The sequence below is a fragment of the Pongo abelii genome, chromosome 5 (genome assembly GCF_028885655.2).
Source record: "Pongo abelii isolate AG06213 chromosome 5, NHGRI_mPonAbe1-v2.0_pri, whole genome shotgun sequence".
NCBI lineage: Eukaryota > Metazoa > Chordata > Mammalia > Primates > Hominidae > Pongo > Pongo abelii.
The window spans coordinates 76,283,267-76,305,341 of NC_071990.2; the positions used below are offsets into that span (position 1 = coordinate 76,283,267).

Below are 22,075 nucleotides of genomic sequence, written 5' to 3' on the forward strand. Positions count from 1 at the left end.
TGCCTTTCTTTGTAAGTCTAGAGCAATACTAATTCATCTTTTTTTTTAGTTTTGTTTAGATTTTATCAAGATACAGCTAGACGGTAAGCTATTTTATGTCTTTTTACTCACCAAAGCTTTCTTTACACCAAAGCACTTTACAGGAATAAAAGATTAAATAATATTCATAGAATTTATTAAGATGGTTAGTTGTTACATATATCTTCTTATCAAAGGGCATATATCTTGGTGTAATTTCATTCAGAAATATCACAGAGCCTAACTTTTTAGAAACCCCTTTTCATTTGGAAAAAATAAAAAAGCTGCTTTAAGGCAGTTATAAAGATTTTTTTAATTACCCACAAGAGTAATGATTTATAGAGCATAATAAATATGTGCTTACATTTATTTAAACTTGTATTTCCTCACAATTTCCCTCATTCATGCTATTACCCTCTTAAGAATTATTTTTCCATTTCATTTGTTTTCCTCCAGAACCAGACCATGATCCTGTAGAGATTATTTTAAATACCTCTGATCTAACTAAATGTGAATGGTGTAATGTCCGAAAATTACCTGTAGTATTTCTTCAAGCAATTCCAGCCGTTTATCAAAAGCTGAGCATGCAACTGCAAATGAATAAGGAGGATAAAGTTTGGAATGATTGTAAAGGAATAAATAAATTAACAAGTAAGTTGTGTAAAACAGATTATAATAGATAATTATAATAGATATTGTATTTACAATATCTGTTGAATAGCAAAATGTGAGTGCACGTTGACAGATGCCTTAGATGTATGTTATCTGCAATTGTCACAGCCACCTTGTGAAATAGATATTACTTTCTCCATTTTACAGATGAGGAAAAGCTCACAGAAAGTGGAAGGGCTGACGATAAAACCCAGACTTACTGATTTAGAAAGTTTCTAAGTGGATTAAAACCCAAAAGTTCTGCACTCTTAACTAACACTGTAATCTGAGTAAAATAAAATTTTTTAACTGATAGGAATATTAAATATAAATCAGCCATATAAATCTGGAAATCTTGAAACTTGGCCTGAATAGGAAGTTGTTAAGTTCCTAAAATGGGCTTTAAGTCTTTATAATACATGGATGTGGTTCTCCAGGTTTTTTTCCTTTACCTTTAACACTTAAAGCATGGTTTGACTGCTTAGAAGATACACACATTTCAGCAGTAATTGCTGCTTCAGCTTAATTATGAAAAAAAATGTTAGCTACCACTAAATCTGCAAGAGGTGGCACATTAGTGAAAAGCTGTTTTGCAGTTAGATTCTCTTGAGATACTACCAGTTCACATGGCAATTTTCTACTTGTGTTTGACAAAAATGTTAACATATCTTTAAGACTATAGATTTAGATTTATTAGATGAAGTAAATTAGTTACATACGTGAATAGATTTGTTCTTGAACTGTTGTTAGAGTAATGTATTCTGGTTCCTTCCGATAACTTAGGTGACCTTGGCATGTAACACATACTGGTCTTTGCAGTGATTGTTCTGTATCCACTGTATGTCAGACATTGTTGTGGACCTTTATACTGGGATTTCTGATTATCCTCCTGGAAAGAATTAATAATTACTCCTTTTAAAAGTATCTATTTACTTCTTTTGTTGTTTTGGACTTAAAGTTATATTTATTTCTTTTCAGATTTAGAAGAACAATATATAATTTTAATTTTTCAAAATGGCCTTGATCCTCAGGCAAATATGGTATTCGAAAGTATCATTAATGAAATTGGTATAAAGAATAACATCTCCAATTTTTTTGCGAAAATTCCCTTTGAAGAAGCTAATGGCAGACTTGTTGCCTGTACAAGAACCTTTGAAGAGAGCATCAAAGGAAGTTGTGGGCAAAAGGAAAACAAAATTAAAACTGTAATTATGTTTTTTAATTTAAAAATATTCTTAAATTGTGGGTAGTTTTAAAGGGAAATATGTTTTATTTTAATACTGTTCATTTCAATGTTAAATCTTTTTAATTTTATTTCAGAATTACTTGCTTTTATGTGTGATTTGTAAACTACCTTGTGTCAAAACAGTGGTGGGTAGGTGCCAAATAGCACTTGATACAGGTCTCAGAAGCATTTTTGGTTCCTCCACATTCTATCCTTATCTTTACTTTTCATCATCATTTTTTCTGTCATCCTTTTTTCTTTATACCCTACTTCCAACATATATATGCACACACTGCTACATTCAAATGGATTGGTTACCCTGTGTCTTAGGTTTGAAGAAATTGTGGTCCGTGGTGTACATTTGTATGTAATATAGGCATATGTGGTTGAAAATTTGAGAAATGAAGAATACATGCTATTTGATCTTTATTGTCAAAACATGTATCTAGTACTAAAATAACTATACATATAGCTAGGTAACTCTGAAGCCACCTGAAGCGAAGGCCACAATACTACTATAACACATAGTATAATGGTAAATAATACAAACATAATTTTAAAACTCTAAGTTTATTTCCTATTACAACAGCTTAGCTTTGCTGACCTAATTTATTGGGAACAAATCTCTCATACTGCCTACAAACTTGGAAATATGGCTATCCATAGCACAATCTTGGTGATAGTTGAGCAAGGACTCCGCAGAGAAGAGCCGTAAATATAGTTAAGTGGGTTGAGAAAAGAACAAAAGAAGAAAGGGAAATGGTTCTCTTTCTTTTGCATAGTTTGCATGGGAGACAGTGCCAGAGGAAGAAAAGAGCAGCATAATGCCACTGGGATGGACTCAAACTTCAGAGGAAGGTTCTTTCCTCCGAGGAACCTGTTTCACTTAGCTTTATGGAGGGCTGAAACTCATTAGACTGTGTTCCCTGAGCCTCTGCCCCTACATCTTATAGATTGCCTAGCCATTGAACTAAGAGGCAAAAACCACTTTGGTTTTTTTGAAAGGTTATTTGAATTTTACCAGCATTATCTAATTTAATGTAGATAGTAGAGATCTTAGAGAAGTAAGATACTGAAAAATTACTGTTAAATAAGTTGGGAGAGTCACTATCTAGAAGCTACAGATAATAAGAAAGTGGCCCCTAGTTTTGCCTGTTTCTTGTTTTTAATTGTTAAGTATCATGCATACTTTTTAGTTCCATATTTTTAATCCTTTTGCATTGAAAAGCACTCTTGCCTTGTGCTTACCCTTTTTATTGAAACTTTTCCTAATTGACTGTAAATTGCTAATTTAATTTCCTTTACCAGGTATCATTTGAATCTAAAATACAACTTAGAAGCAAACAAGAATTTCAGTTTTTTGATGAAGAAGAAGAAACTGGAGAAAACCACACCATCTTCGTTGGCCCAGTAGAAAAGTGAGAGAATTCCTTTATATTTGCAATGATCCTAAATGTCTTTCTCTGTTTTATTACATTTCAGTTGTGTATATATATATAGATTTGTTTATTTGCTTGCCTTCTAATTTTGTTACAGGTTGATAGTATATCCACCACCTCCAGCTAAGGGAGGCATCTCTGTTACCAATGAGGACCTGCACTGTCTAAATGAAGGAGAATTTTTAAATGATGTTATTATAGACTTTTATTTGAAGTAAGTTAATTTTCCACTGATCTTTTATTAAATCTTTATTTAACATTCCGTCATATCTTATGTCTTTGTTTTCCAGAGTCAGGCTTTTTGAGTTTTAAATTCCATTTCTGCCACTTACTATGTGACATTTGGGGAGTTATTTAATCTGTTTCTGTCTTTGCACATTTTAAAAATGAGAATTCTATCTAAAGAGTTGTGAAAATTGGGCCAGGGAGATGGCTTATGTCTATAATCCTGACACTTCGGGAGGTCAAGGTGGGAGGATCGCTTGAGCCCAAGAGTTCAGGACCAGCCTGGGAAACAAAGTGAGACCTTGTCTTCACAAAAAATTTAAAAATTAGCCAGGCATATACCTATAGTCCCAGCCACTTGGGAGGCTCAGGCAGGAAGATTACCTGAGCCCATGAGTTCGAAGTTGCAGTGAGCCATGATGGCGCCACTGCACTCCAGCCTGGTCAACAAAGCCAAACTCTACCCTCACACCCACCCCCCAAAACAGGAGTTGTGAGAATTAAATGAGATCGTACATATCAAGTAGTAGGAAAAATGCCTAGTACAGTGTTAGAAGTCTATGGTCTTGTAGGAAGCACAAATACAGAATTAAAGCAATGATAGAAGCATCAACATGGTACAGACCTAGCAGATGAGAGAATGCTTCATTATCTTTGGAGGTTGAGAGATATGAGGGACCAGGAAGCTTTCCTGGAAGAGCTTATATTATGACCCAATATACATCATGACCCAACATACACATGTATACGCCTATGTGCAATATGTTTATACATGTATCAGTTTGTATGTTTTTACTGGTTTGTGATATAAAATGGACATGTATATGAAATAAAACAGAACTTAGCATCAGTATGCATAGTTCTCTGTAATATTTTCTAGTTTCTTAATACTGTGTTTCATTAAACAAAACAAAACTTTTAAAAATTGATGCTGGAATCTGCTGAATTGATTTTATAGCCTGTTGGTGGTTGCAACTCAGTTTGGTGGGAAAACACATTGTTATAAAGAGCAAAGTTTTGATGAGAGAAATGATATCATAATTGAATTTCTGTAAGACCATTTTGATAGGCATGATATTGTGGAAGTCTAGATGAGAGGTGATTTAAGGAAATTTAATTAAGATTATTTAAGAAGCCTAATTAAGATATTTTAGTTGAAATGATGAGATGTTTTATGAGGTAGAATTGTTTAGTATATAGAATTAGTAGTACTCCAGGACTAATTAAGTGGATATTAAGGAGGAGAGAAAAGGGTACCAGGTAGCTCCTAGTTTTCTGGCTCAAAAGACCTGCTAAATGATGTTGGCACTAAAGCAGTGAATGCAGAAGCAGAGCAGGCTTGGGTTAGGAGGGGATAAGTTCCCTTTTAGATGTCTGTGATATAACAAAAGGACAGTGCCAATAAGCAGTTGAGCAAATGGTGCTAGAGTTTGGTTGAGTTCTGACCAACAGAGATGGTAAGATGTTGTTTAATTGTGAGAATGAATGAAATTGCTTAGGTAGGGATATAGAATGAGGAAAAGAGTATATGGACAGATCCTGGAGATTACATTTTAAGAGATAGACCGGGAATAAAAAGGCTCCCATGAATAATTTCCAAAGCTGTTGAAGAAGTAAGAAGAGAAATTGAAGGGAAGTGAGAGCTTTAAAGGAGATTATACTCAGTGTTAACAATATAGCAGAGATCAGGGCAGATAAGGGCTAAATATAATTTTGAGTTTACAATGACCCCAAGGTAATTAAGTTAACTATACAGCCTGGACTTGCACCCCAGTCCCAGGGGTAACAAGTTACCCCTGAACTCCATTAGAGATGGTATCAGTGGAGGCCTATTGGAGGCCTCCCACCCCCATCCATCAGTAACAGGGAGCTCTCTGGTATCAGTGGAGGTCTAGTAGAGAACATGTACTTTTAGTCCTGTCTCACAATAATGAGGTAACACCCTACTACCCACTGGAGTGTGGTGCTAGAGGAAGTCTGCTAAAACACAAGAATTATATTGCTCTACATACTTGCCAGCAAAAACAAAAACCATAATACTCAAAATGTCCAGATTTCAAAATGAAAATCATTTGCCTTGCCCAGAATCAGGAAGATCTCAAACTGAATGAGAAAAGAATATCAATACACATTAACACCAAGAAGACACAAATGTCAGAATTATTTGACAAAGATTTTAAAGCATCTGATACAGTTGAGGTTTGTGTCCCCGCCCAAATCTCATGTCCATTTGTAATCCCCAATGTTGGAAGAGAGGCCTTGTGGGAGGTGATTGGATTCTGGGGGCAGATTTCCCCCTTTCTATCCTGGTCGTATTGAGTAAGTTCTCACAAGTTCTGGTTGTTTATAAAAGTGTGTAGCACCTCCCCCTTTGTTCTCTCTTACTCCTGCTCCGGCCATGTAAAATGTACGTCCTTCCTCTTCACCTTCCCTCATGATTCCAAGTTCTGAGGCCTCCACAGCTACGCTTCCTGTACAGCCTGTGGATCTGTAGTCAATTAAACCTCTTTTCTTTATAAATTACCCAGTCTCAGGTATTTCTTTTCTTTTCTTTTCTTTTCTTTTGTGGAGATGGAGTCTTGCTCTGTCACCCAGTCTACAGTGCAGTGGCGCGATCTCGGCCCACGGCAGCCTTTGCCTTCTACATTCAAGCAGTCCTTCCACCTCAGCTTCCCAAGTAGCTGGGATTACAGGCACTCACCACCACACCCAGCTAATTTCAGGTAGTTCTTTAAGAGCAGTGAGAGAACGGACTGATACAGCATCCATCATAAAAATGTTTTAATGAACATGATGACAACTCTTGAAACAAATGAAAACTCAAAACAATATAAAGAAGAAACAAATGGATGGGTCATGCCTGTAATCCTAGCAATTTTGGAGGCCAAGGTGGGAGGATCACTTGAGGCCAGGAGTTTGAGACCAGCCTGGGCAACATAGCAAAATACTCATCTCTACAAAAAAACAAAAATATAAAAAACAAGGAAGAAACAAATGGAAATTTTAGAAGTCAAAATACAAAACTGAAATAATGACTTCAGGGGCTGGGCTCAATAGCAGAATGGAAAAGACAGAGGAAGGAATCAGTGAACTGTCTACAAGGAATGTCAAAGTAATGATATTAAATAGGTTGAAAGAAAAAGGATGGAAAAGATATACCATACAAACATTGAACACAAGAAAGCAGAGTCTGACAAATAAACTTCTGAGGAAAGAAAATTACCAGGGATCAAGAAGGATGTTATGTAATGATAAAGGAGTGATCCACCAAGAAAACATACTAATCCTGTGTACTAAACAACAGAGCTGTAAAATGTGTGAAGCGAAAACTGATAGACCTGAAAGGAGAAACAGACAGATCCACAAATAAAATTGGAGATGTTAGTACCTCCTCTCAACAATTGATAGAACAACTAGAAAGAAAATCAACAAGGATATAGAAGAACTCGACAACACCATCAACCAGCAGGATCTACTCAACATCAGGATTATTATATTCTTTTTTTTTTTTTTAATTATACTTTAAGTTCTAGGGTACATGTGTACAACATGCAGGTTTGATACATAGGTATACATGTGACATGTTGGTTTGCTGTACCCATCAACTCATCATTTATATTAGGTATTTCTCCTAATGCTATCCCTCCCCCAGCCCTCCATCCCACAACAGGCCCTGGTGTGTGATGTTCCCCGCCCTGTGTCCAAGTGATCTCATTGTTCAATTCCCACCTATGAATGAGAACATGCTGTGTTTGGTTTTCTGTCCTTGTGATAGTTTGCTGAGAATGATGGTTTCCAGCTTCATCCATGTCCCTGCAAAGGACATGAACTCATCCTTTTTTATGGCTGCATAGTATTCCATGGTGTATATGTGCCACGTTTCCTTAATCCAGTCTATCATTGATGGACTTTTGGGTTGGTTCCAAGTCTTTGCTATTGTGAATAGTGCCGCAATAAACATATATGTGGATGTGTCTTTATAGCAACATGATTTATAATCCTTTGGGTATATACCAGTTAATGGGATTGCTGGGTCAAATGGTAATTCTAGTTCTAGATCCTTGAGGAATCGCCACACTGTCTTCCACAATGGTTGAACTAATTTACACTCCCACCAACAGTGTAAAAGCATTCCTATTTCTCCACATCGTCTCCAGCATCTGTTGTTTCCTGACTTTTTAAAGATTGCCATTCTAACTGGCGTGAGATGGTATCTCATTGTGGTTTTTGATTTGCATTTCTCTGATGACCAGTGATGATGAGCATTTTTTCATGTGTCTGTTCGCTGTATAGATGTCTTCTTTAGAGAAGTGTCTGTTCATATCCTTTGCCCATTTTTTGATGGGTTTTTTTTTTCTTGTAAATTTGTTTGAGTTCTTTGTAGATTCTGGATATTGGCCCTTTGTCAGATGGGTAGATTGCAAAAATTTTCTCCCATTCTGTAGGTTGCCTGTTCACTCTGATGATAGTTTCTTTTGCCGTGCGGAAGTTCTTTAGTTTAATTAGATCCCATTTGTCAATTTTGGCTTTTGTTGCCATTGCTTTTGGTGTTTTAGTCATGAAGTACTTGCACATGCCTGTGTCCTGAATGGTATTGCCTAGGTTTTCTTCTAGGGTTTTTATGGTTTTAGGTCTAACATTTAAGTCTTTAATCCATCTTGAATTAGTTTTTGTATAAGGTGTAAGGAAGGGATCCAGTTTCAGCTTTCTCCATATGGCTAGCCGGTTTTCCCAGCACCATTTATTAAATAGGGAATCCTTTCCCCATTTCTTGTTTTTGTCAGGTTTGTCAAAGATCAGATGGTTGTAGATGTGTGGTATTATTTCTGAGGCCTCTGTTCTGTTCCATTGGTCTATATCTCTGTTTTGGTACCAGTACCATGCTGATTTGGTTACTGAAGCTTTGTAGTATAGTTTGAAGTCAGGTAGCGTGATGCCTCCAGCTTTGTTGTTTTTGCTTAGGATTGTCTTGGCAATGCGGGCTTTTTTTTGGTTCCACATGAACTTTAAAGTAGTTTTTTCTAATTCTGTGAAGAAAGTCACTGGTAGCTTAATGGGGATGACATTGAATCTATAAATTACTTTGGGCAGTATGGCCATTTTCACGATATTGATTCTTCCTATCCATGAGAATGGAATATTCTTCCATTTGTTTGTGTCCTCTTTTATTTCATTGAGCAGTGGTTTGTAATTGTCCTTGAAGAGGTCCTTCACATCCCTTGTAAGTTGGATTCTTAGGTATTTTATTCTCTTTGTAGCAACTGTGAATGGGAGTTCATTCATGATTTGGCTGTTTATCTGTTAATGGTGTATAGGAATGCTTGTGATTTTTGCACATTGATTTTGTATCCTGAGACTTTGCTGAAGTTGCTTATCAGCATAAGGAGATTTTGGGCTGAGATGATGGGGTTTTCCAAATACACAATCACGTCATCTGCAAACAGGGACGATTTGACTTCCTCATTTCCTAATTGAATACCCTTTATTTCTTTCTCTTGCCCGATTGCCCTGGCCAGAACTTCCAACACTATGTTGAATAGGAGTGGTGAGAGAGGGCATCCTTGTCTTGTGCTGGTTTTCAAACGGAATGCTTCCAGTTTTTGCCCATTCAGTATGATATTGGCTGTGGGTTTGTCATAAATAGCTCTTATTATTTTGAGATATTTTCCATCAATACCTAGTTTATTGAGAGTTTTTAGCATGAAGAGCTGTTGAAATTTATTGAAGGCCTTGTCTGCATCTATTGAGGTAATCATGTGGTTTTTGTCACTGGTTCTGTTTATAGGATGGATTACGTTTATTGATTTGCATATGTTGAACCAGCCTTGCATCCCAGGGATGAAGCCCACTTGAACATGGTGGATAAGCTTTTCGATGTGCTGCTGGACTTGGTTTGCCAGTGTTTTATTGAGGATTTTCGCATCTCAATGTTCATCAGGGATATTGATCTGAAATTCTCTTTTTTTGTTGTGTCTCTCCCAGGCTTTGGTATCAGGATGATGCTGGCCTCATAAAATGAGTTAGAGAGGATTTCCTCTTTTTCTGTTGATTGAAATAGTGTCAGAAGGAATGATACCAGCTCCTCCTTGTACCTCTGGTAGAATTAGGCTGTGAATCCATCTGGTCCTGGACTTTTTTTGGTTGGTAGACTATTAATTATTGCCTCAATTTCAGAGCCTGTTACTGGTCTATTTAGAGATTTAACTTCTTCCTGGTTTAGTCTTGGGAGGGTGTATGTGTCCAGGAATTTATCCATTTTTTTCTAGATTTTTCTAGATTTTCTAGATTATTTGCGTAGTTTGTACTTCTGTAGTTTGTACTTCTGTGGGATCAATGGTGATATTCCCTTTATCATTTTTTATTGTGTCTATTTGATTCTTCTCTCTTTTCTTCTTTATTAGTCTTGCTAGCAGTCTATCAATTTTGTTGATCTTTTCAAAAAACCAGCTCCTGGATTCATTGATTTTTTTGAAGGGTTTTTTGTGTCTCTATCTCCTTCAGTTCTGCTTTGATCTTAGTTATTTCTTGCCTTCTGCTAGCTTTTGGATTTGTTTGCTCTTGCTTCTCTAGTTTTTTAAATTGTGATGTTAGGGTGTCAATTTTAGATCTTTCCTGCTTTCTCTTGTGGGCATTTAGTGCTATAAATTTCCCTCTACACACTGCTTTAAATTAAGGTGATTTAAATGTGTCCAAGAGATTCTGGTACGTTGTGTCTTTGTTCTCACTGGTTTCAAAGAACATCTTTATTTCTGTCTTCATTTCGTTGTTTACCCAGAAGTCGTTCAGGAGCAAGTTGTTCAGTTTCCATGTAGTTGTGCAGTTTTGAGTGAGTCTCTTAATCCTGAGTTCTAATTTGATTGCACTGTGGTCTGAGAAAAGTTTGTTGTGATTTCTATTCTTTTACATTTGCTGAGGAGTGCTTTACTTCCAATTATGTGGTCAATTTTTGAATAAGTGCGATGTGGTGCTGAGAAGAATGTATATTCTGTTGATTTGGGGTGGAGAGTTCTGTAGATGTCTGTTAGGTCTGCTCGTTGCAGAGCTGAGTTCAGATTCTGGATATCCTTGTTAACCTGTCTCGTTGATCTGTCTAATATTGACAATGGGGTGTTAAAGTCTCCCATTATTATTGTGTGGGAGTCTAAGTCTCTTTGTAGGTCTCTCAGAACTTGCTTTATGAATCTGGGTGCTACTGTATTGGGTGCATATATATTTAGGGTAGTTAGTTTTTCTTGTTGAATTGATCCCTTTACCATTATGTAATGGCCTTCTTTGTCTCTTTTGATCTCTGTTGGTTTAAAGTCTGTTTTATCCGAGACTAGGATTGCCACCCCTGCCTTTTTTTGTTTTCCATTTGCTTGGTAGATCTTCCTCCATCCGTTTATTTTGAGCCTATGTGTGTCTCTGCATGTGAGATGGGTTTCCTGAATACAGCACACTGATGGGTCTTGACTCTTTATCCAATTTGCCAGTCTGTGTCTTTTAATTGGGGCATTTAGCCCATTTACATTTAAGGTTAATATTGTTATGTGTGAATTTGATCCTGTCATTATGTTGCTAGCTGGTTATTTTGCCCATTAATTGATGCAGTTTCTTCCTAGCATCAATGGTCTTTACAATTTGGCCTGTTTTTGCAGTGGCTGGTACTGGTTGTTTCTTTCCACGTTTAGTGCTTCTTTCAGGAGCTCTTATAAGGCAGGCCTGGTGGTGACAAAATCTCTCTTTGCTTGTCTGTAAAGTATTTTATTTCTCCTTCACTTATGAAGCTTAGTTTGGCTAGATATGAAATTCTGGGTTGAAAATTCTTTCCTTTAAGTATGTTGAATATTGACCCCCATTCTCTTCTGGCTTGTAGGGTTTCTGCTGAGAGATCCGCTGTTAGTCTGATGGGCTTCCCTTTGTGGGTAACTTAACCTTTCTCTCTGGCTGCCCTTAACACTTTTTCCTTCATTTCAACCTTGGGGAATCTGACAATTATGTGGTTTGGAGTTGCTCTTCTCAAGGAGTGTCTTTGTGGTGTTCTCTGCATTTCCTGAATTTGAATATTGGCCTGCCTTGCTAGGTTGGGGAAGTTCTCATGGATAATATCCTGAAGAGTGTTTTCCAACTTGGTTCCATTCTCCCCGTCACTTTCAGGTACACCAATCAAACGTAGATTTGGTCTTTTCACATAGTCCCATATTTCTTGGAGGCTTTGTTGGTTTCTTTTTACTCTTTTTTCTCTAACCTTGTCTTCTAACTTTATTTCATTAATTTGATCTTCAGTCACTAATACTCTTTGTTCCTCTTGATCGAATTGGCTATTGAAGCTTGTGCATATGTCATGAAGTTCTTGTGCAGTGGTTATCAGCTCCATCAGGTCATTTAAGGTCTTCTCTACACTCTTTATTCTAGTTAGCTATTCATCTAATCTTTTTTCATGGTGTTTAGTTTCCTTGCGATGGGTTCGAACATCCTCCTTTAGCTCGGAGAAGTTTGTTATTACTGACCTCCTGAAGCCTGCTTCTGTCAACTCGTCAAAGTCATTCTCCGTCCAGCTTTGTTCCGTTGCTGGCAAGGAGCTGCGATCCTTTAGAGAAGAGGCGCTCTGATATTTAGAATTTTCAGCTTTTCTTCTCTGGTTTCTCTCCATCTTTGTGATTTTATCTACCTTTGGTCTTTGATGTTGGTGACCGACAGATGGGGTTTTGGTGTAGATGACCTTTTTGTTGATGTTGATGCTATTCCTTTCTGTTTGTTGATGCTATTCCTTTCTGTTTTCCTTCTAACAGTCAGGTCCCTCAGCTGTAGGTCTTTTGGAGTTTGCTGGAGTTCCTTCCACTCCAGACCAGCAGAGGCTGCAGAACAGCAAATATTGTAGAACAGCAAATATTGCTGCCTGACCCTTCCTCTGGAAGCTTCGTCCCAGCGGGGCAGCCGCTTATACAAGGTGTCTGTCGGCCCCTACTGGGAGGTGTCTCCCAGTTAGGCTACACAGGGGTCAGGGACCCACTTGAGGAGGCATTCTGTCTGTTCTCAGAGCTCAGATGCCGTGCTGGGAGAACCACTGCTCTCTTCAGAGCTGTCAGACAGGGATGTTTAAGTCTGCAGAAGTTGTCTGCTGCCTTTTTTCCAGCTATGCCCTGCCCACAGTGGTGGAGTCTAGAGGCAGTAGGCCTTGTTGAGCTGCAGTGGCCTCTGCCCAGTTCGAGCTTCCTGGCTGCTTTGTGTACCTACTCAAGCCTCAGCAATGGCGGATGCCCCTCCCCCAGTCAGGCTGCTGTCTCACAGATGGATCTCAGACCTCTGTGCTAGCAGTGAGCAAGGCTCCATGGGCGTGGGAGCCGCCGAGCCAGGCATGGGAGAGAATCACCTTGTCTGCCGGTTGCTAAGACCTTGGGAAAAGCACAGTTATTTGGGCAGGAGTGTCCCATTTTTCCAGGTAGTCTGTCACAGCTTCCCTTGGCTAGGAAAGGGAAATCCCCCAACCTGTTGCGCTTCCTGGGTGAGGCGATGCCCCGCCCTGCTTCAGCTCGCCGTCCATGGGCTGCATCCACTGTCCAACCAGTCCCAATGAGATGAACCAGTTACCTCAGTTGGAAATGCAGAAATCGCCCATCTTCTGCATCTGTCATGCTGAGAGCTGCAGACCGGAGCTGTTCCTATTCGGCCATCTTGGAACCGCCATCCCACCCACCCCCCAGCCCAGGATTATATTCTATTTAGTTTAACTGTGTCCCCATTTCAAGGATACCATTTTTCCTTTTGGTGTGTTTCAGAGTTCTTCATAGCTGACCAGACACAGTGGCTCATACCTGTAATCCCAGGGCTTTAGGAGACCAAGGTGGGAGGATCACTTGAAGCCAAGAGTTGGAGACCAGCCTGTGCAATATAATGAAGCCCTGTCTCTACAAAAAAAAAAAAAATTTTAATTAGCTGGGCAGGCCAGGCGTGGTGGCTCACGCCTATAGTCCCAGCACTTTGGGAAGCCGAGGCAGGTGGATCATCTGAGGTCGGGAGGTGAAACCAGCCTGACCAACATGGAGAAACCCCATCTCTACTAAAAATACAAAATTAGCCAGGTGTGGTAGTGCATGCCTGTAATCCCAGCTACTCGGGAGGCTGAGGCAGGAGAATCACTTGAACCCGGGAGGTGGAGGTTGCGGGGAGCCGAGTTCACGCCATTGAACTCCAGCCTGGGCAACAAGAGTGAAACTCCGTCTCAAAAAAAAAATTTAGCTGGGCATGGTGGTGCACACCTATAGTCCTAGCTATTGAGGAGGCTGAGATGGGAGGATCACTTGAGCCCATGACAAGAGTTTGAGGCTACAGTGAGCTATGATTACACACCACTGTACTCCAACCTGGGTGACAGAGCAAGACCCTATATCCAAGGAAAAAATAAAATCTTTATAGATAAGTCAAAAGATGTTATCTCTTTTTTAAGTGATCCATACAAGTGGCCAAAAAGCATATGAAAGATGCTCAACATCAGTAATCATTAGAGAAATGCAGCATCAAAACAATAACACAGTGTCACCTCACATCTATTAGGATGGCTACTATTAAAACAAAAACAAAAAAAACAAAAACAGAAAATAAGTGTTGGTGAGGATGTGGAGAAATTGAAACTGTTATGAAATGGTGCTGCCACTGTGGAAAACAGTGTGTAGGCCCCTCAAAAAATTAAAAATAGAACTACAATATGATCCAGCAATCCCACTTATGGGTATACAGTCTTGTGCCACATAACGTTTCAGTCAATTATGGACCATATGTGATGGTGAGCCCGTAAGATTATAATAACATTTTTACTGTACCTTTTCTGTGGGCACACAAATAGTTTCCATTGTGTTACAGTTGCCTACGGTATTCAGTACAGTAACATACTATACAGGTGTATAGTGTAGAAGCAGTAGGTTATACCATATAGCCTAGGTGTATAGGACACTGCCACCTAGGATTGTGTAAGTACACTCTATGATGCACAACTTCAAATTACCTCATGATGCCTTTCTCAGAACATAACCCCATTCTTAAGCACTGCGTGACTGGATGTCCAAAAGAACTGAAAGCAGCGTCTTTTTGAGTTAGGGTCTCATTCTGTCACCCACGATGGAGTGCAGCATCACAGTCACAGCTCATGATAGCCTCCTGGGTTCAAGTGATCATCCTGCCTCAGCTTCCTAAGTAGCTGGGACTACAGGTGCACACCATCACACCCTGCTAATTTTTTCACTTTTATACAAATGGTGTCTCACTTTGTTGGCCAGGCAGGTCTTGAGCTCCTGGCCTCAAGCAGTCCTCCTACCTTGGCTTCCCAAAGTTCTGGGATTACAGGAATAAACCACTGCTCCCAACCAGAAAGCAGAGTCTTGAAGACATATTTGCACACCCATGTTCATAGCAGCATTCATAATAGCTGAGTGGTAGAAACAATCCTGCTGTCCATTGATGAACGGATAAACCAAATGTGGTGTATACATACAATGCAATATGTATACATTTCCTTCCTTAAAAAGGAAGGAAATACTGTTACTTGCTTTAACATAGATGAACCTTGAGGTCCTTGTGCCAAGCACAGTAAGTCAGTCACAAAAGTATGATTTCTGTTATATGAGGTATCTAAAGTAGTCAAATTCATAGAAACAGAAAATAGAATTGATGTTTACTGGGATTTGAGGGGAAGGGGAAAAGGAGTTGTTTAATAGACATGTTCAGTTTTGCAAAACGAGAAAGTTACTGGAGATCTGTTTTTAACACTGTGCATATACTTTATGCTCAGTGCATATACATTCTACACTCAGAATGGTTAACATGATAAATTTTATATGTTTGTTTTGGTTTTTTTTGTTTTTTGTTTTTTTTGAGACGGGAATCTCTCTCTCTGTCACCCAGGCTCTGGAGCGCAGTGGTGCAATCTCGGCTCACTGCAAGCTCCGCCTCCCAGGTTCACGCCATTCTCCTGCCTCAGCCTCCTGAGTAGCTGGGACTACAGGCGCTCACCACCACGCCTGGCTAATTGTTTTGTATTTTTATTAGAGACGAGGTTTCACCTTGTTGGCCATACTGGTCTCGAACTTCTGTCCTCAAGTGATCCCCCCCACCCCCCATCAGCTTCCCAAAGTGCTGGGATTACAGGAATGAGCCACTGTGCTTGGCCTAATTTTTTTTTTTTTTTTTTTTTTTACATAGAGGCAGGATCTCCCTGTGTGCCCAGGCTGGTCTCAAATTTCTGGGCTCAAGCGATCCTCCCACCTTGGCCTCCAAAGTGCTGGAATTACATGCCCAGCTAAAATTTATTTTTTTTTTTTCCAAAGACAGATTCTTACTTTGTCGTTCAGGTTGGAGAGCAGTGATGCAATCATGACTCACTGAAGCCCAGACCTCCCTGGCTCAAGTGATCCTCCTGCCTCAGCCTCTCAAGTAGCTGGGACTACATGTGCGAGCTACCACACTCTGCTAATTTTTAAAATTTTCTTGGAGATATAGGGTCTTACTGTGTTGCCCAGGCTATTCTCAGGGGATCCCCTCACCACTGTGCCCAGCCTAAAATCACTGTTTAACTTCATCGTATAGTTAAAGGAGTTCTGATGTTGTTAGATTTTCCATTTTATGAAATAGCAACTAAACAGCTTCACGAGCATTCAATATTTAAATGATATATGCACTTAGAGAAATTGGTGCACCCAAATAGGAATTCCCATAAGGTTTTTTTTTGTTATTGTGTTTTGTTTTTTTGTTTTTTGTTTTTTTTTTGCGACGGAGTCTCGCTCTGTCGCCCAGGTTGGAGTGCAGTGGCGCAATCTCAGCTCACTGCAAGCTCCGCCTCCCAGGTTCACGCCATTCTCCTGCCTCAGCCTTCCGAATAGCTGGGACCACAGGCGCCCACCACCATGCCTGGCTAATTTTTTGTATTTTTAGTAGAGACGGGGTTTCACCGTGTTAGCCAGGATGGTCTCGATCTCCTGACCTCGTGATCCGCCCGCCTCGGCCTCCCATTGTTTTTTGGTTTTTTTTAAGATGGAGTTTCACTCTTGTTGTCCAGGCTGAAGTGCAATGGCATGATCTCGGCTTACTGCAACGTCCACCTCCCGGGTTCAAGCTATTCTGCCTCAGCCTCCTGAGTAGCTGGGATTACAGGCATGCGCTACCACACCCGGCTAGTTTTGTATTTTTAGTAGAGATGGGGTTTCTCCGTGTTGGTCAGGCTGGCCTCAAACTCCCGACCTGAGGTAATCCGCCTGCCTCGGCCTCCCAAAGTGCTGGGATTACAGGCGTGAGCCACCGTGCCTGGCCTCCCATAAGTTTTTGTAGTAAGCTTGGGTTTTCCCTTTAATTCTAAAATAAGAGATATGATTATTATTTTAAAGTTAATAGTTGTAACACATGTACACTTAAAAAATCTAGAACTGTAGTCACAGAAATCTTATGGGTGCATATTAGAAAAACGAAACTAGTTACTTTAAAAGCATAAATTAGGCCAGGTGCAGTGACTCACACCTATAATCCCAGTACTTTGGGAGGCCAATGCTGGAGGATTGCTTCAGGCAAGGAGTTCAAGACCATATTGGGCAATATAGCAAGACCCTTGTCTCTAAAAAAACATACAAAAAAAAAAAAATTACTTGGGCATGGTAGTGCAGGCCTGTGGTCCTAGCTACTCAGGAGAGTGAAGTGAGGGATCACTTGAGCCCAGGAGTTTGAGGTTGCAGTGAACTGTGACCATGCCACTGCACTCCAGCCTGGGCGAGAGAGTGAGACTTTATCTCAAAGAAAGAAATAAAGCACAGGCTGGGCGTGGTGGCTCAAACCTGTAATCCTGGAGGCTTCCCAGGCTAGTGCCTGAGCCCCACATCCCTCGCCCCCCATCCTCCCCGCATCCCACTCCTCCCTCACACCTGGCGCTGTGGCTCTTCCTCCTTCCCTTCCCCTGCCAAAAAAAAAAAATCTGTAATCCTAGCACTTGGGACGCCAAGGCGAGCAGACCACCTGAGCCCAGGAGTTCGAGATCAGCCTGGACAACATGGCGAAACCCCATGTTTACCCCCCCCCCCCAAAAAAAACCAAAGTTAGCCGGGTGTGGTGGTGTGGTGGTGTATGCCTGTAGTCCCAGCTACTCTGGAGGAAGAGGTAGGAGGATGGCTTCAGCCCAGGAGGCAGAGGCTGCAGTGAGCCACTATGTCCAGCTCAGTTTTCTTATATCACAAATACATTTCCTTTTTTTAAGGTGAATATCCTTTTATTCAGTTAAGTTTTATAAAACAGCCATTGTAGGCCAGGCACAGTGGCTCATGCCTGTAATCCCAGCATTTTGGGAGGCCAGGGTGGGAGGATCATTTGAGGGATAGAGTTCAAGACCAACCTGGTCAACATGGTGAAACCCAGCCTCTACTAAAAAAAATACAGAAATTAGCTGGGTGTGGCGGTGGGTGCCTGTAGTGCTAGCTACTCAGGAGGCTGAGGCAGGAGAATCACTTGAACCTGGAGGTGGAGATTGCAGTGAGCCAAGATTGCATCACTGCACTGCAGCCTGGGAGACAGAGTGAGACTCGGTCTGGAAAAAAAAATCCAAAGTAGCCATTATAGTTTGGGCCAGCAAAAGTCTCATGGTTCACTCATTACAGTATAGTCCCTGGACTGATAGCTATTTATCTACATAGTGTGTTTTGAAGATACTATTGTAGAATTCAGCAATTAATATAAACTGTGTCTTGATCTGACTCACTGTCTTGTATTATCTTCTGTAGGGGCACACTGAGTTGCCTGAAAGCAAGAAATCTTTTAAATTATGTCATTTTCATTAAAACTTGAGCTTTGGAATTATTGCATATTAGTGATAAAAGTAACAGATCTCAAGAATGTGCCCTCTAGGGGGCCAGATGTTTTAAGCATTTGCTCTTTCTGTGTAAGATTTCACAAGACTTTCAGACTGTCCTCATTTTGATAATATTAATATGGTCATAAGCTTGAACTTGCATAAGTCCTATGAGAAAGTTTGGATCATAAATAAATTTAATATATCATAATTTCCCTTTGTGATATAAACGACTGTTGTTACTTGTTTTGCTATAGATGTATAAAAAAATAACTAAGGCAATAAAAAATTAGAACCAGGCCAGGCACGGTGGCTCACGCCTGTAATCCCAGCACCTTGGGAGGCCGAGGCAGGTGAATCACCTGAGGTCGGGAGTTCAAGACCAGCCTGACCAACATAGAGAAACCCCATCTCTACTAAAAATACAAAATTAGCCTGGCATGGTGGTGCATGCCTATAATCCCAACTACTCAGGAGGCTGAGGCAAGAGAATTGCTTGAACCTGGGAGGTGGAGGTTGTGGTGAGCCGAGATCATGCCATTGCACTCCAGCCTGCCTGGGCAACAAGAGCGAAACTCTTATCTCAAAAAAAATTAGAACCAATGTAAGATCACTTTGCAGAGTCATTGTTACCACCTCACCACTGTACAAGTTCTTTCTCTTTATTTTCTGTTTTCATAAAAAATACTATGCTGCTGGATCTTCGTGGTTTATTAACTGAACTGTTTAAAATGAAATAAACAATACATAATGGTAATACAGCTTTACTTAGATATAATACATATAACATACAATTCACCCATTTGAAGTATACAATTCAGTGTGTTTCATTGCCCCATAAAGAAGCCTAGTACCCATTAGCAATCACTGTTTTCTTCCAATCCCTCCTCCAGCCCTATGCAACTGTCAGTCTTTTCTCTGTCTCTGGCTTTTTGTATTCTGGACATTTTGTACAAATAGAACCATAAAATATGTGGTTTTTATGAGTAGATTCTTTAAGTTGGCATGTTTTCAAGGATTTTCTATGATATCATATGTACTATCACTTCATTTCTATTTCAGATATTTCATTGTATAAATGTAACACTTTATTTTTCCATTTGTCAGTTGGTTAGCATTTTTCTTATGCTTTTGGGCTATTATGAATAATTTGGGGACATATGCTCTACTCTAGATTTAGAGTGTGCCCTTGGTTTTTTTAAATTTATTTTTATTTTCTTGAGACCAAGTCTTGGTCTGTCATGCCCAGGCTGGAGTGTAGTGGCGTGATTTTGGCTTACTGCAACCTCTTCCTCACAGGTTCAAGTGATTCTCCCGCCTCAGTCTCTCAAGTAGCTGGGATTACAGGCACTTGCCACCACGCCCGGCTAATTTTTTGTATTTTTAGTAGAGACAGGGTTTCATCATATTGGCCAGGCTGGTCTCGAGCTCCCGACCTCAGGTGATCTGCTCACCTCTGCCTCCCAAAGTGCTGACGTTACAGGCATGAGCCACCGTGTGCAGCCTAACAAGGTTTTTGGTTTTTTGTGTGTGTGACAGAGTCTCACTCTGTTTCTCAGGCTGGAGTGCAGTGGCTCAATTTCAGCTCACTGCATAGAATGTCTCCTTGTTTTAAAACATTAGATCTTTATGTCATAATTTTATTTTCAAATAGCAATTTTCATTGCCTGAAGATAATCGGATAGTTATCAAACTTTGCTAATAACCTCCTTGGTTCTAAAGAGAGATTGATGGTTCTAAAGAAAAAAGATTTACTGAGTTTTTATTACAAAGCAAACTGTGGCTGTGCGCAATGGCTCACGCCTGTAATTCCAGCACTTTGGGAGGCTGAGGCGGGCGGATTACTTGAGGTCAGGAGTTCGAGACCAGCCTGACCAACATGGGGAAACCCTATCTCTACTAAAATAGAAAAATTAGCTGGGCGTGGTGGTGTGTGCCTGTAATCCCAGCTACTTGGGAGGCTGAAGCAGGAGAATCACCTGAACCCCGGAGGCGGAGGTTGCAGTGAGTTGAGATCACACCACTGCACTCCAGCCTGGGCAACAGAGCGAGACTCTGTCTCAAAAAATAGAAATAAATAAATAAAGTGAACTGTTACATTAATTATATTTGAATTATTTTGTATCAAATAGATACTTGGTGCTTGAAAAACTGAAGAAAGAAGACGCTGACCGAATTCATATATTCAGTTCTTTTTTCTATAAACGCCTTAATCAGAGAGAGAGGAGAAATCATGAAACAACTAATCTGTCGTAAGTCAAACTCTGAAAATATTTAACAGATGTAAGTCACTCACATTTAACTAAGTAAAAAATCATGTACTTGAAAGAAAACACAAATCTCTGCAGTTCTCTTGCTTACTTTTTAAATTCTCCAGCCAGGAAAAGGACACACTAAATAAATCAGTTCCATTTGCATTCTTCATGGGTTCATATTCACCTTCCTTAAACTAACTTTGTGCTAGTTTTGGAATTTTTTTAACAACTTATTTATATTGAGGCAATATCATTTAGTTCTCTTATCAGTTTACAAAATTAATATAATTCATAATATTCTAATATTTTCAGAATACCTGGAATTTATAAATGTTCTGGGTCAAATATCTAGAATAGTGTTTCCCAAATGTGACTAATAGGTTTTTTTAAAATTACTTAGATACTTACTAACTACAGATTACTCTGTTTTATCCTAGATGTTTATCCATAATCCATAATATCTAAGAAAGGAACCTGTGAATCTATACTCTTAATAAGCTCTTTGGGTGACTCTTCTCAGACAAATTAAGGAAGTACTATTGTACATAGTAGGCCTGATTTGTTTTCTTTTTTTCAAGACAGGATCTCACTCTGTCGCCCAGGCTGGAGGACATTGGTGCGATCTTGTCTCACCACCACCTCTACCTCCCACTCTCAAGTGATCCTTCCACCTCAGCCTCCCAAGTAGCTGGGACTAAGGCACATGCCACCCACCCAGCTAATTTTTGTATTTTTTGTGGAGACAGGGTTTCACCATGTTTCCCAGGCTGGTTTCAAACTCCTGGGCTCAAGGAATCTGCTCACCTCTGCCTCCCCAAAGCACTGGGATTTCAGGTGTGAGCCACCATGCCCCACCTATTTTCTTTATAATTCCTCTCCAATAGTGATGGCATCTAGCTCTGATAATTTGCTGGTAATTGATCAAAAGATACACTTAAGAATTGGTACATTTTTAAATTTAAAACTAGTGTTACATGTCTTGAATTGATGGCTGCTATGCATAATAAATAATTAATAATAATAAATAATATTTTCTCTTATTTCAGCAATTCTTAATGTTGCATCTTAGAGGTGATAACAGTCATTGGTTTTGACCAGTGCTCATAGCTATATTGCTTCATCTACCATCAGATAATGCTCACTTTTCCTACTGTCTTCTCCCCAGTTACCCTAAGTTGTGCTTGGCTACACCTTTCAATATAGTTGCCATTACCAATTCTGCAGTAATAAAAATAGTAAAGAGAAGTCTAGGCAAGATAAGCACTAGAACTTCTGCCCCTCAGATGGAGTAACAGGAGTAAAATATCTTTCTCCAAATTCAACAGTGGGTAGTCCCATGCCTTCCTACTTTCCATCCAACAAGTTCTATTTTCTTTCCCCTGTTTGTCAAACCATTTTATGCAACTGTTTGAGCTATTACGTGTGAATCTTCTTAATTTATAAATCACTACATATAAGCTGGAGC

General features: G+C 39.7%; 1 protein-coding gene across 12 annotated transcripts in view; it reads left to right on the top strand.

Annotated features, from left to right (window-relative positions):
- The window catches only part of SENP6 (SUMO specific peptidase 6), a 113,484-nt gene that overhangs the window by 72,964 nt on the left and 18,445 nt on the right, over positions 1–22,075 (top strand). For all 12 annotated transcript variants that reach the window (XM_009242011.4, XM_063724873.1, XM_063724874.1 and 9 more), the window contains 6 exons: positions 50–83; positions 475–669; positions 1,648–1,874; positions 3,203–3,312; positions 3,431–3,547; positions 20,488–20,607. In XM_009242011.4, coding sequence (XP_009240286.4) covers positions 50–83; positions 475–669; positions 1,648–1,874; positions 3,203–3,312; positions 3,431–3,547; positions 20,488–20,607 — 803 coding nt within the window. The remainder of the gene's footprint in view (positions 1–49; positions 84–474; positions 670–1,647; positions 1,875–3,202; positions 3,313–3,430; positions 3,548–20,487; positions 20,608–22,075) is intronic.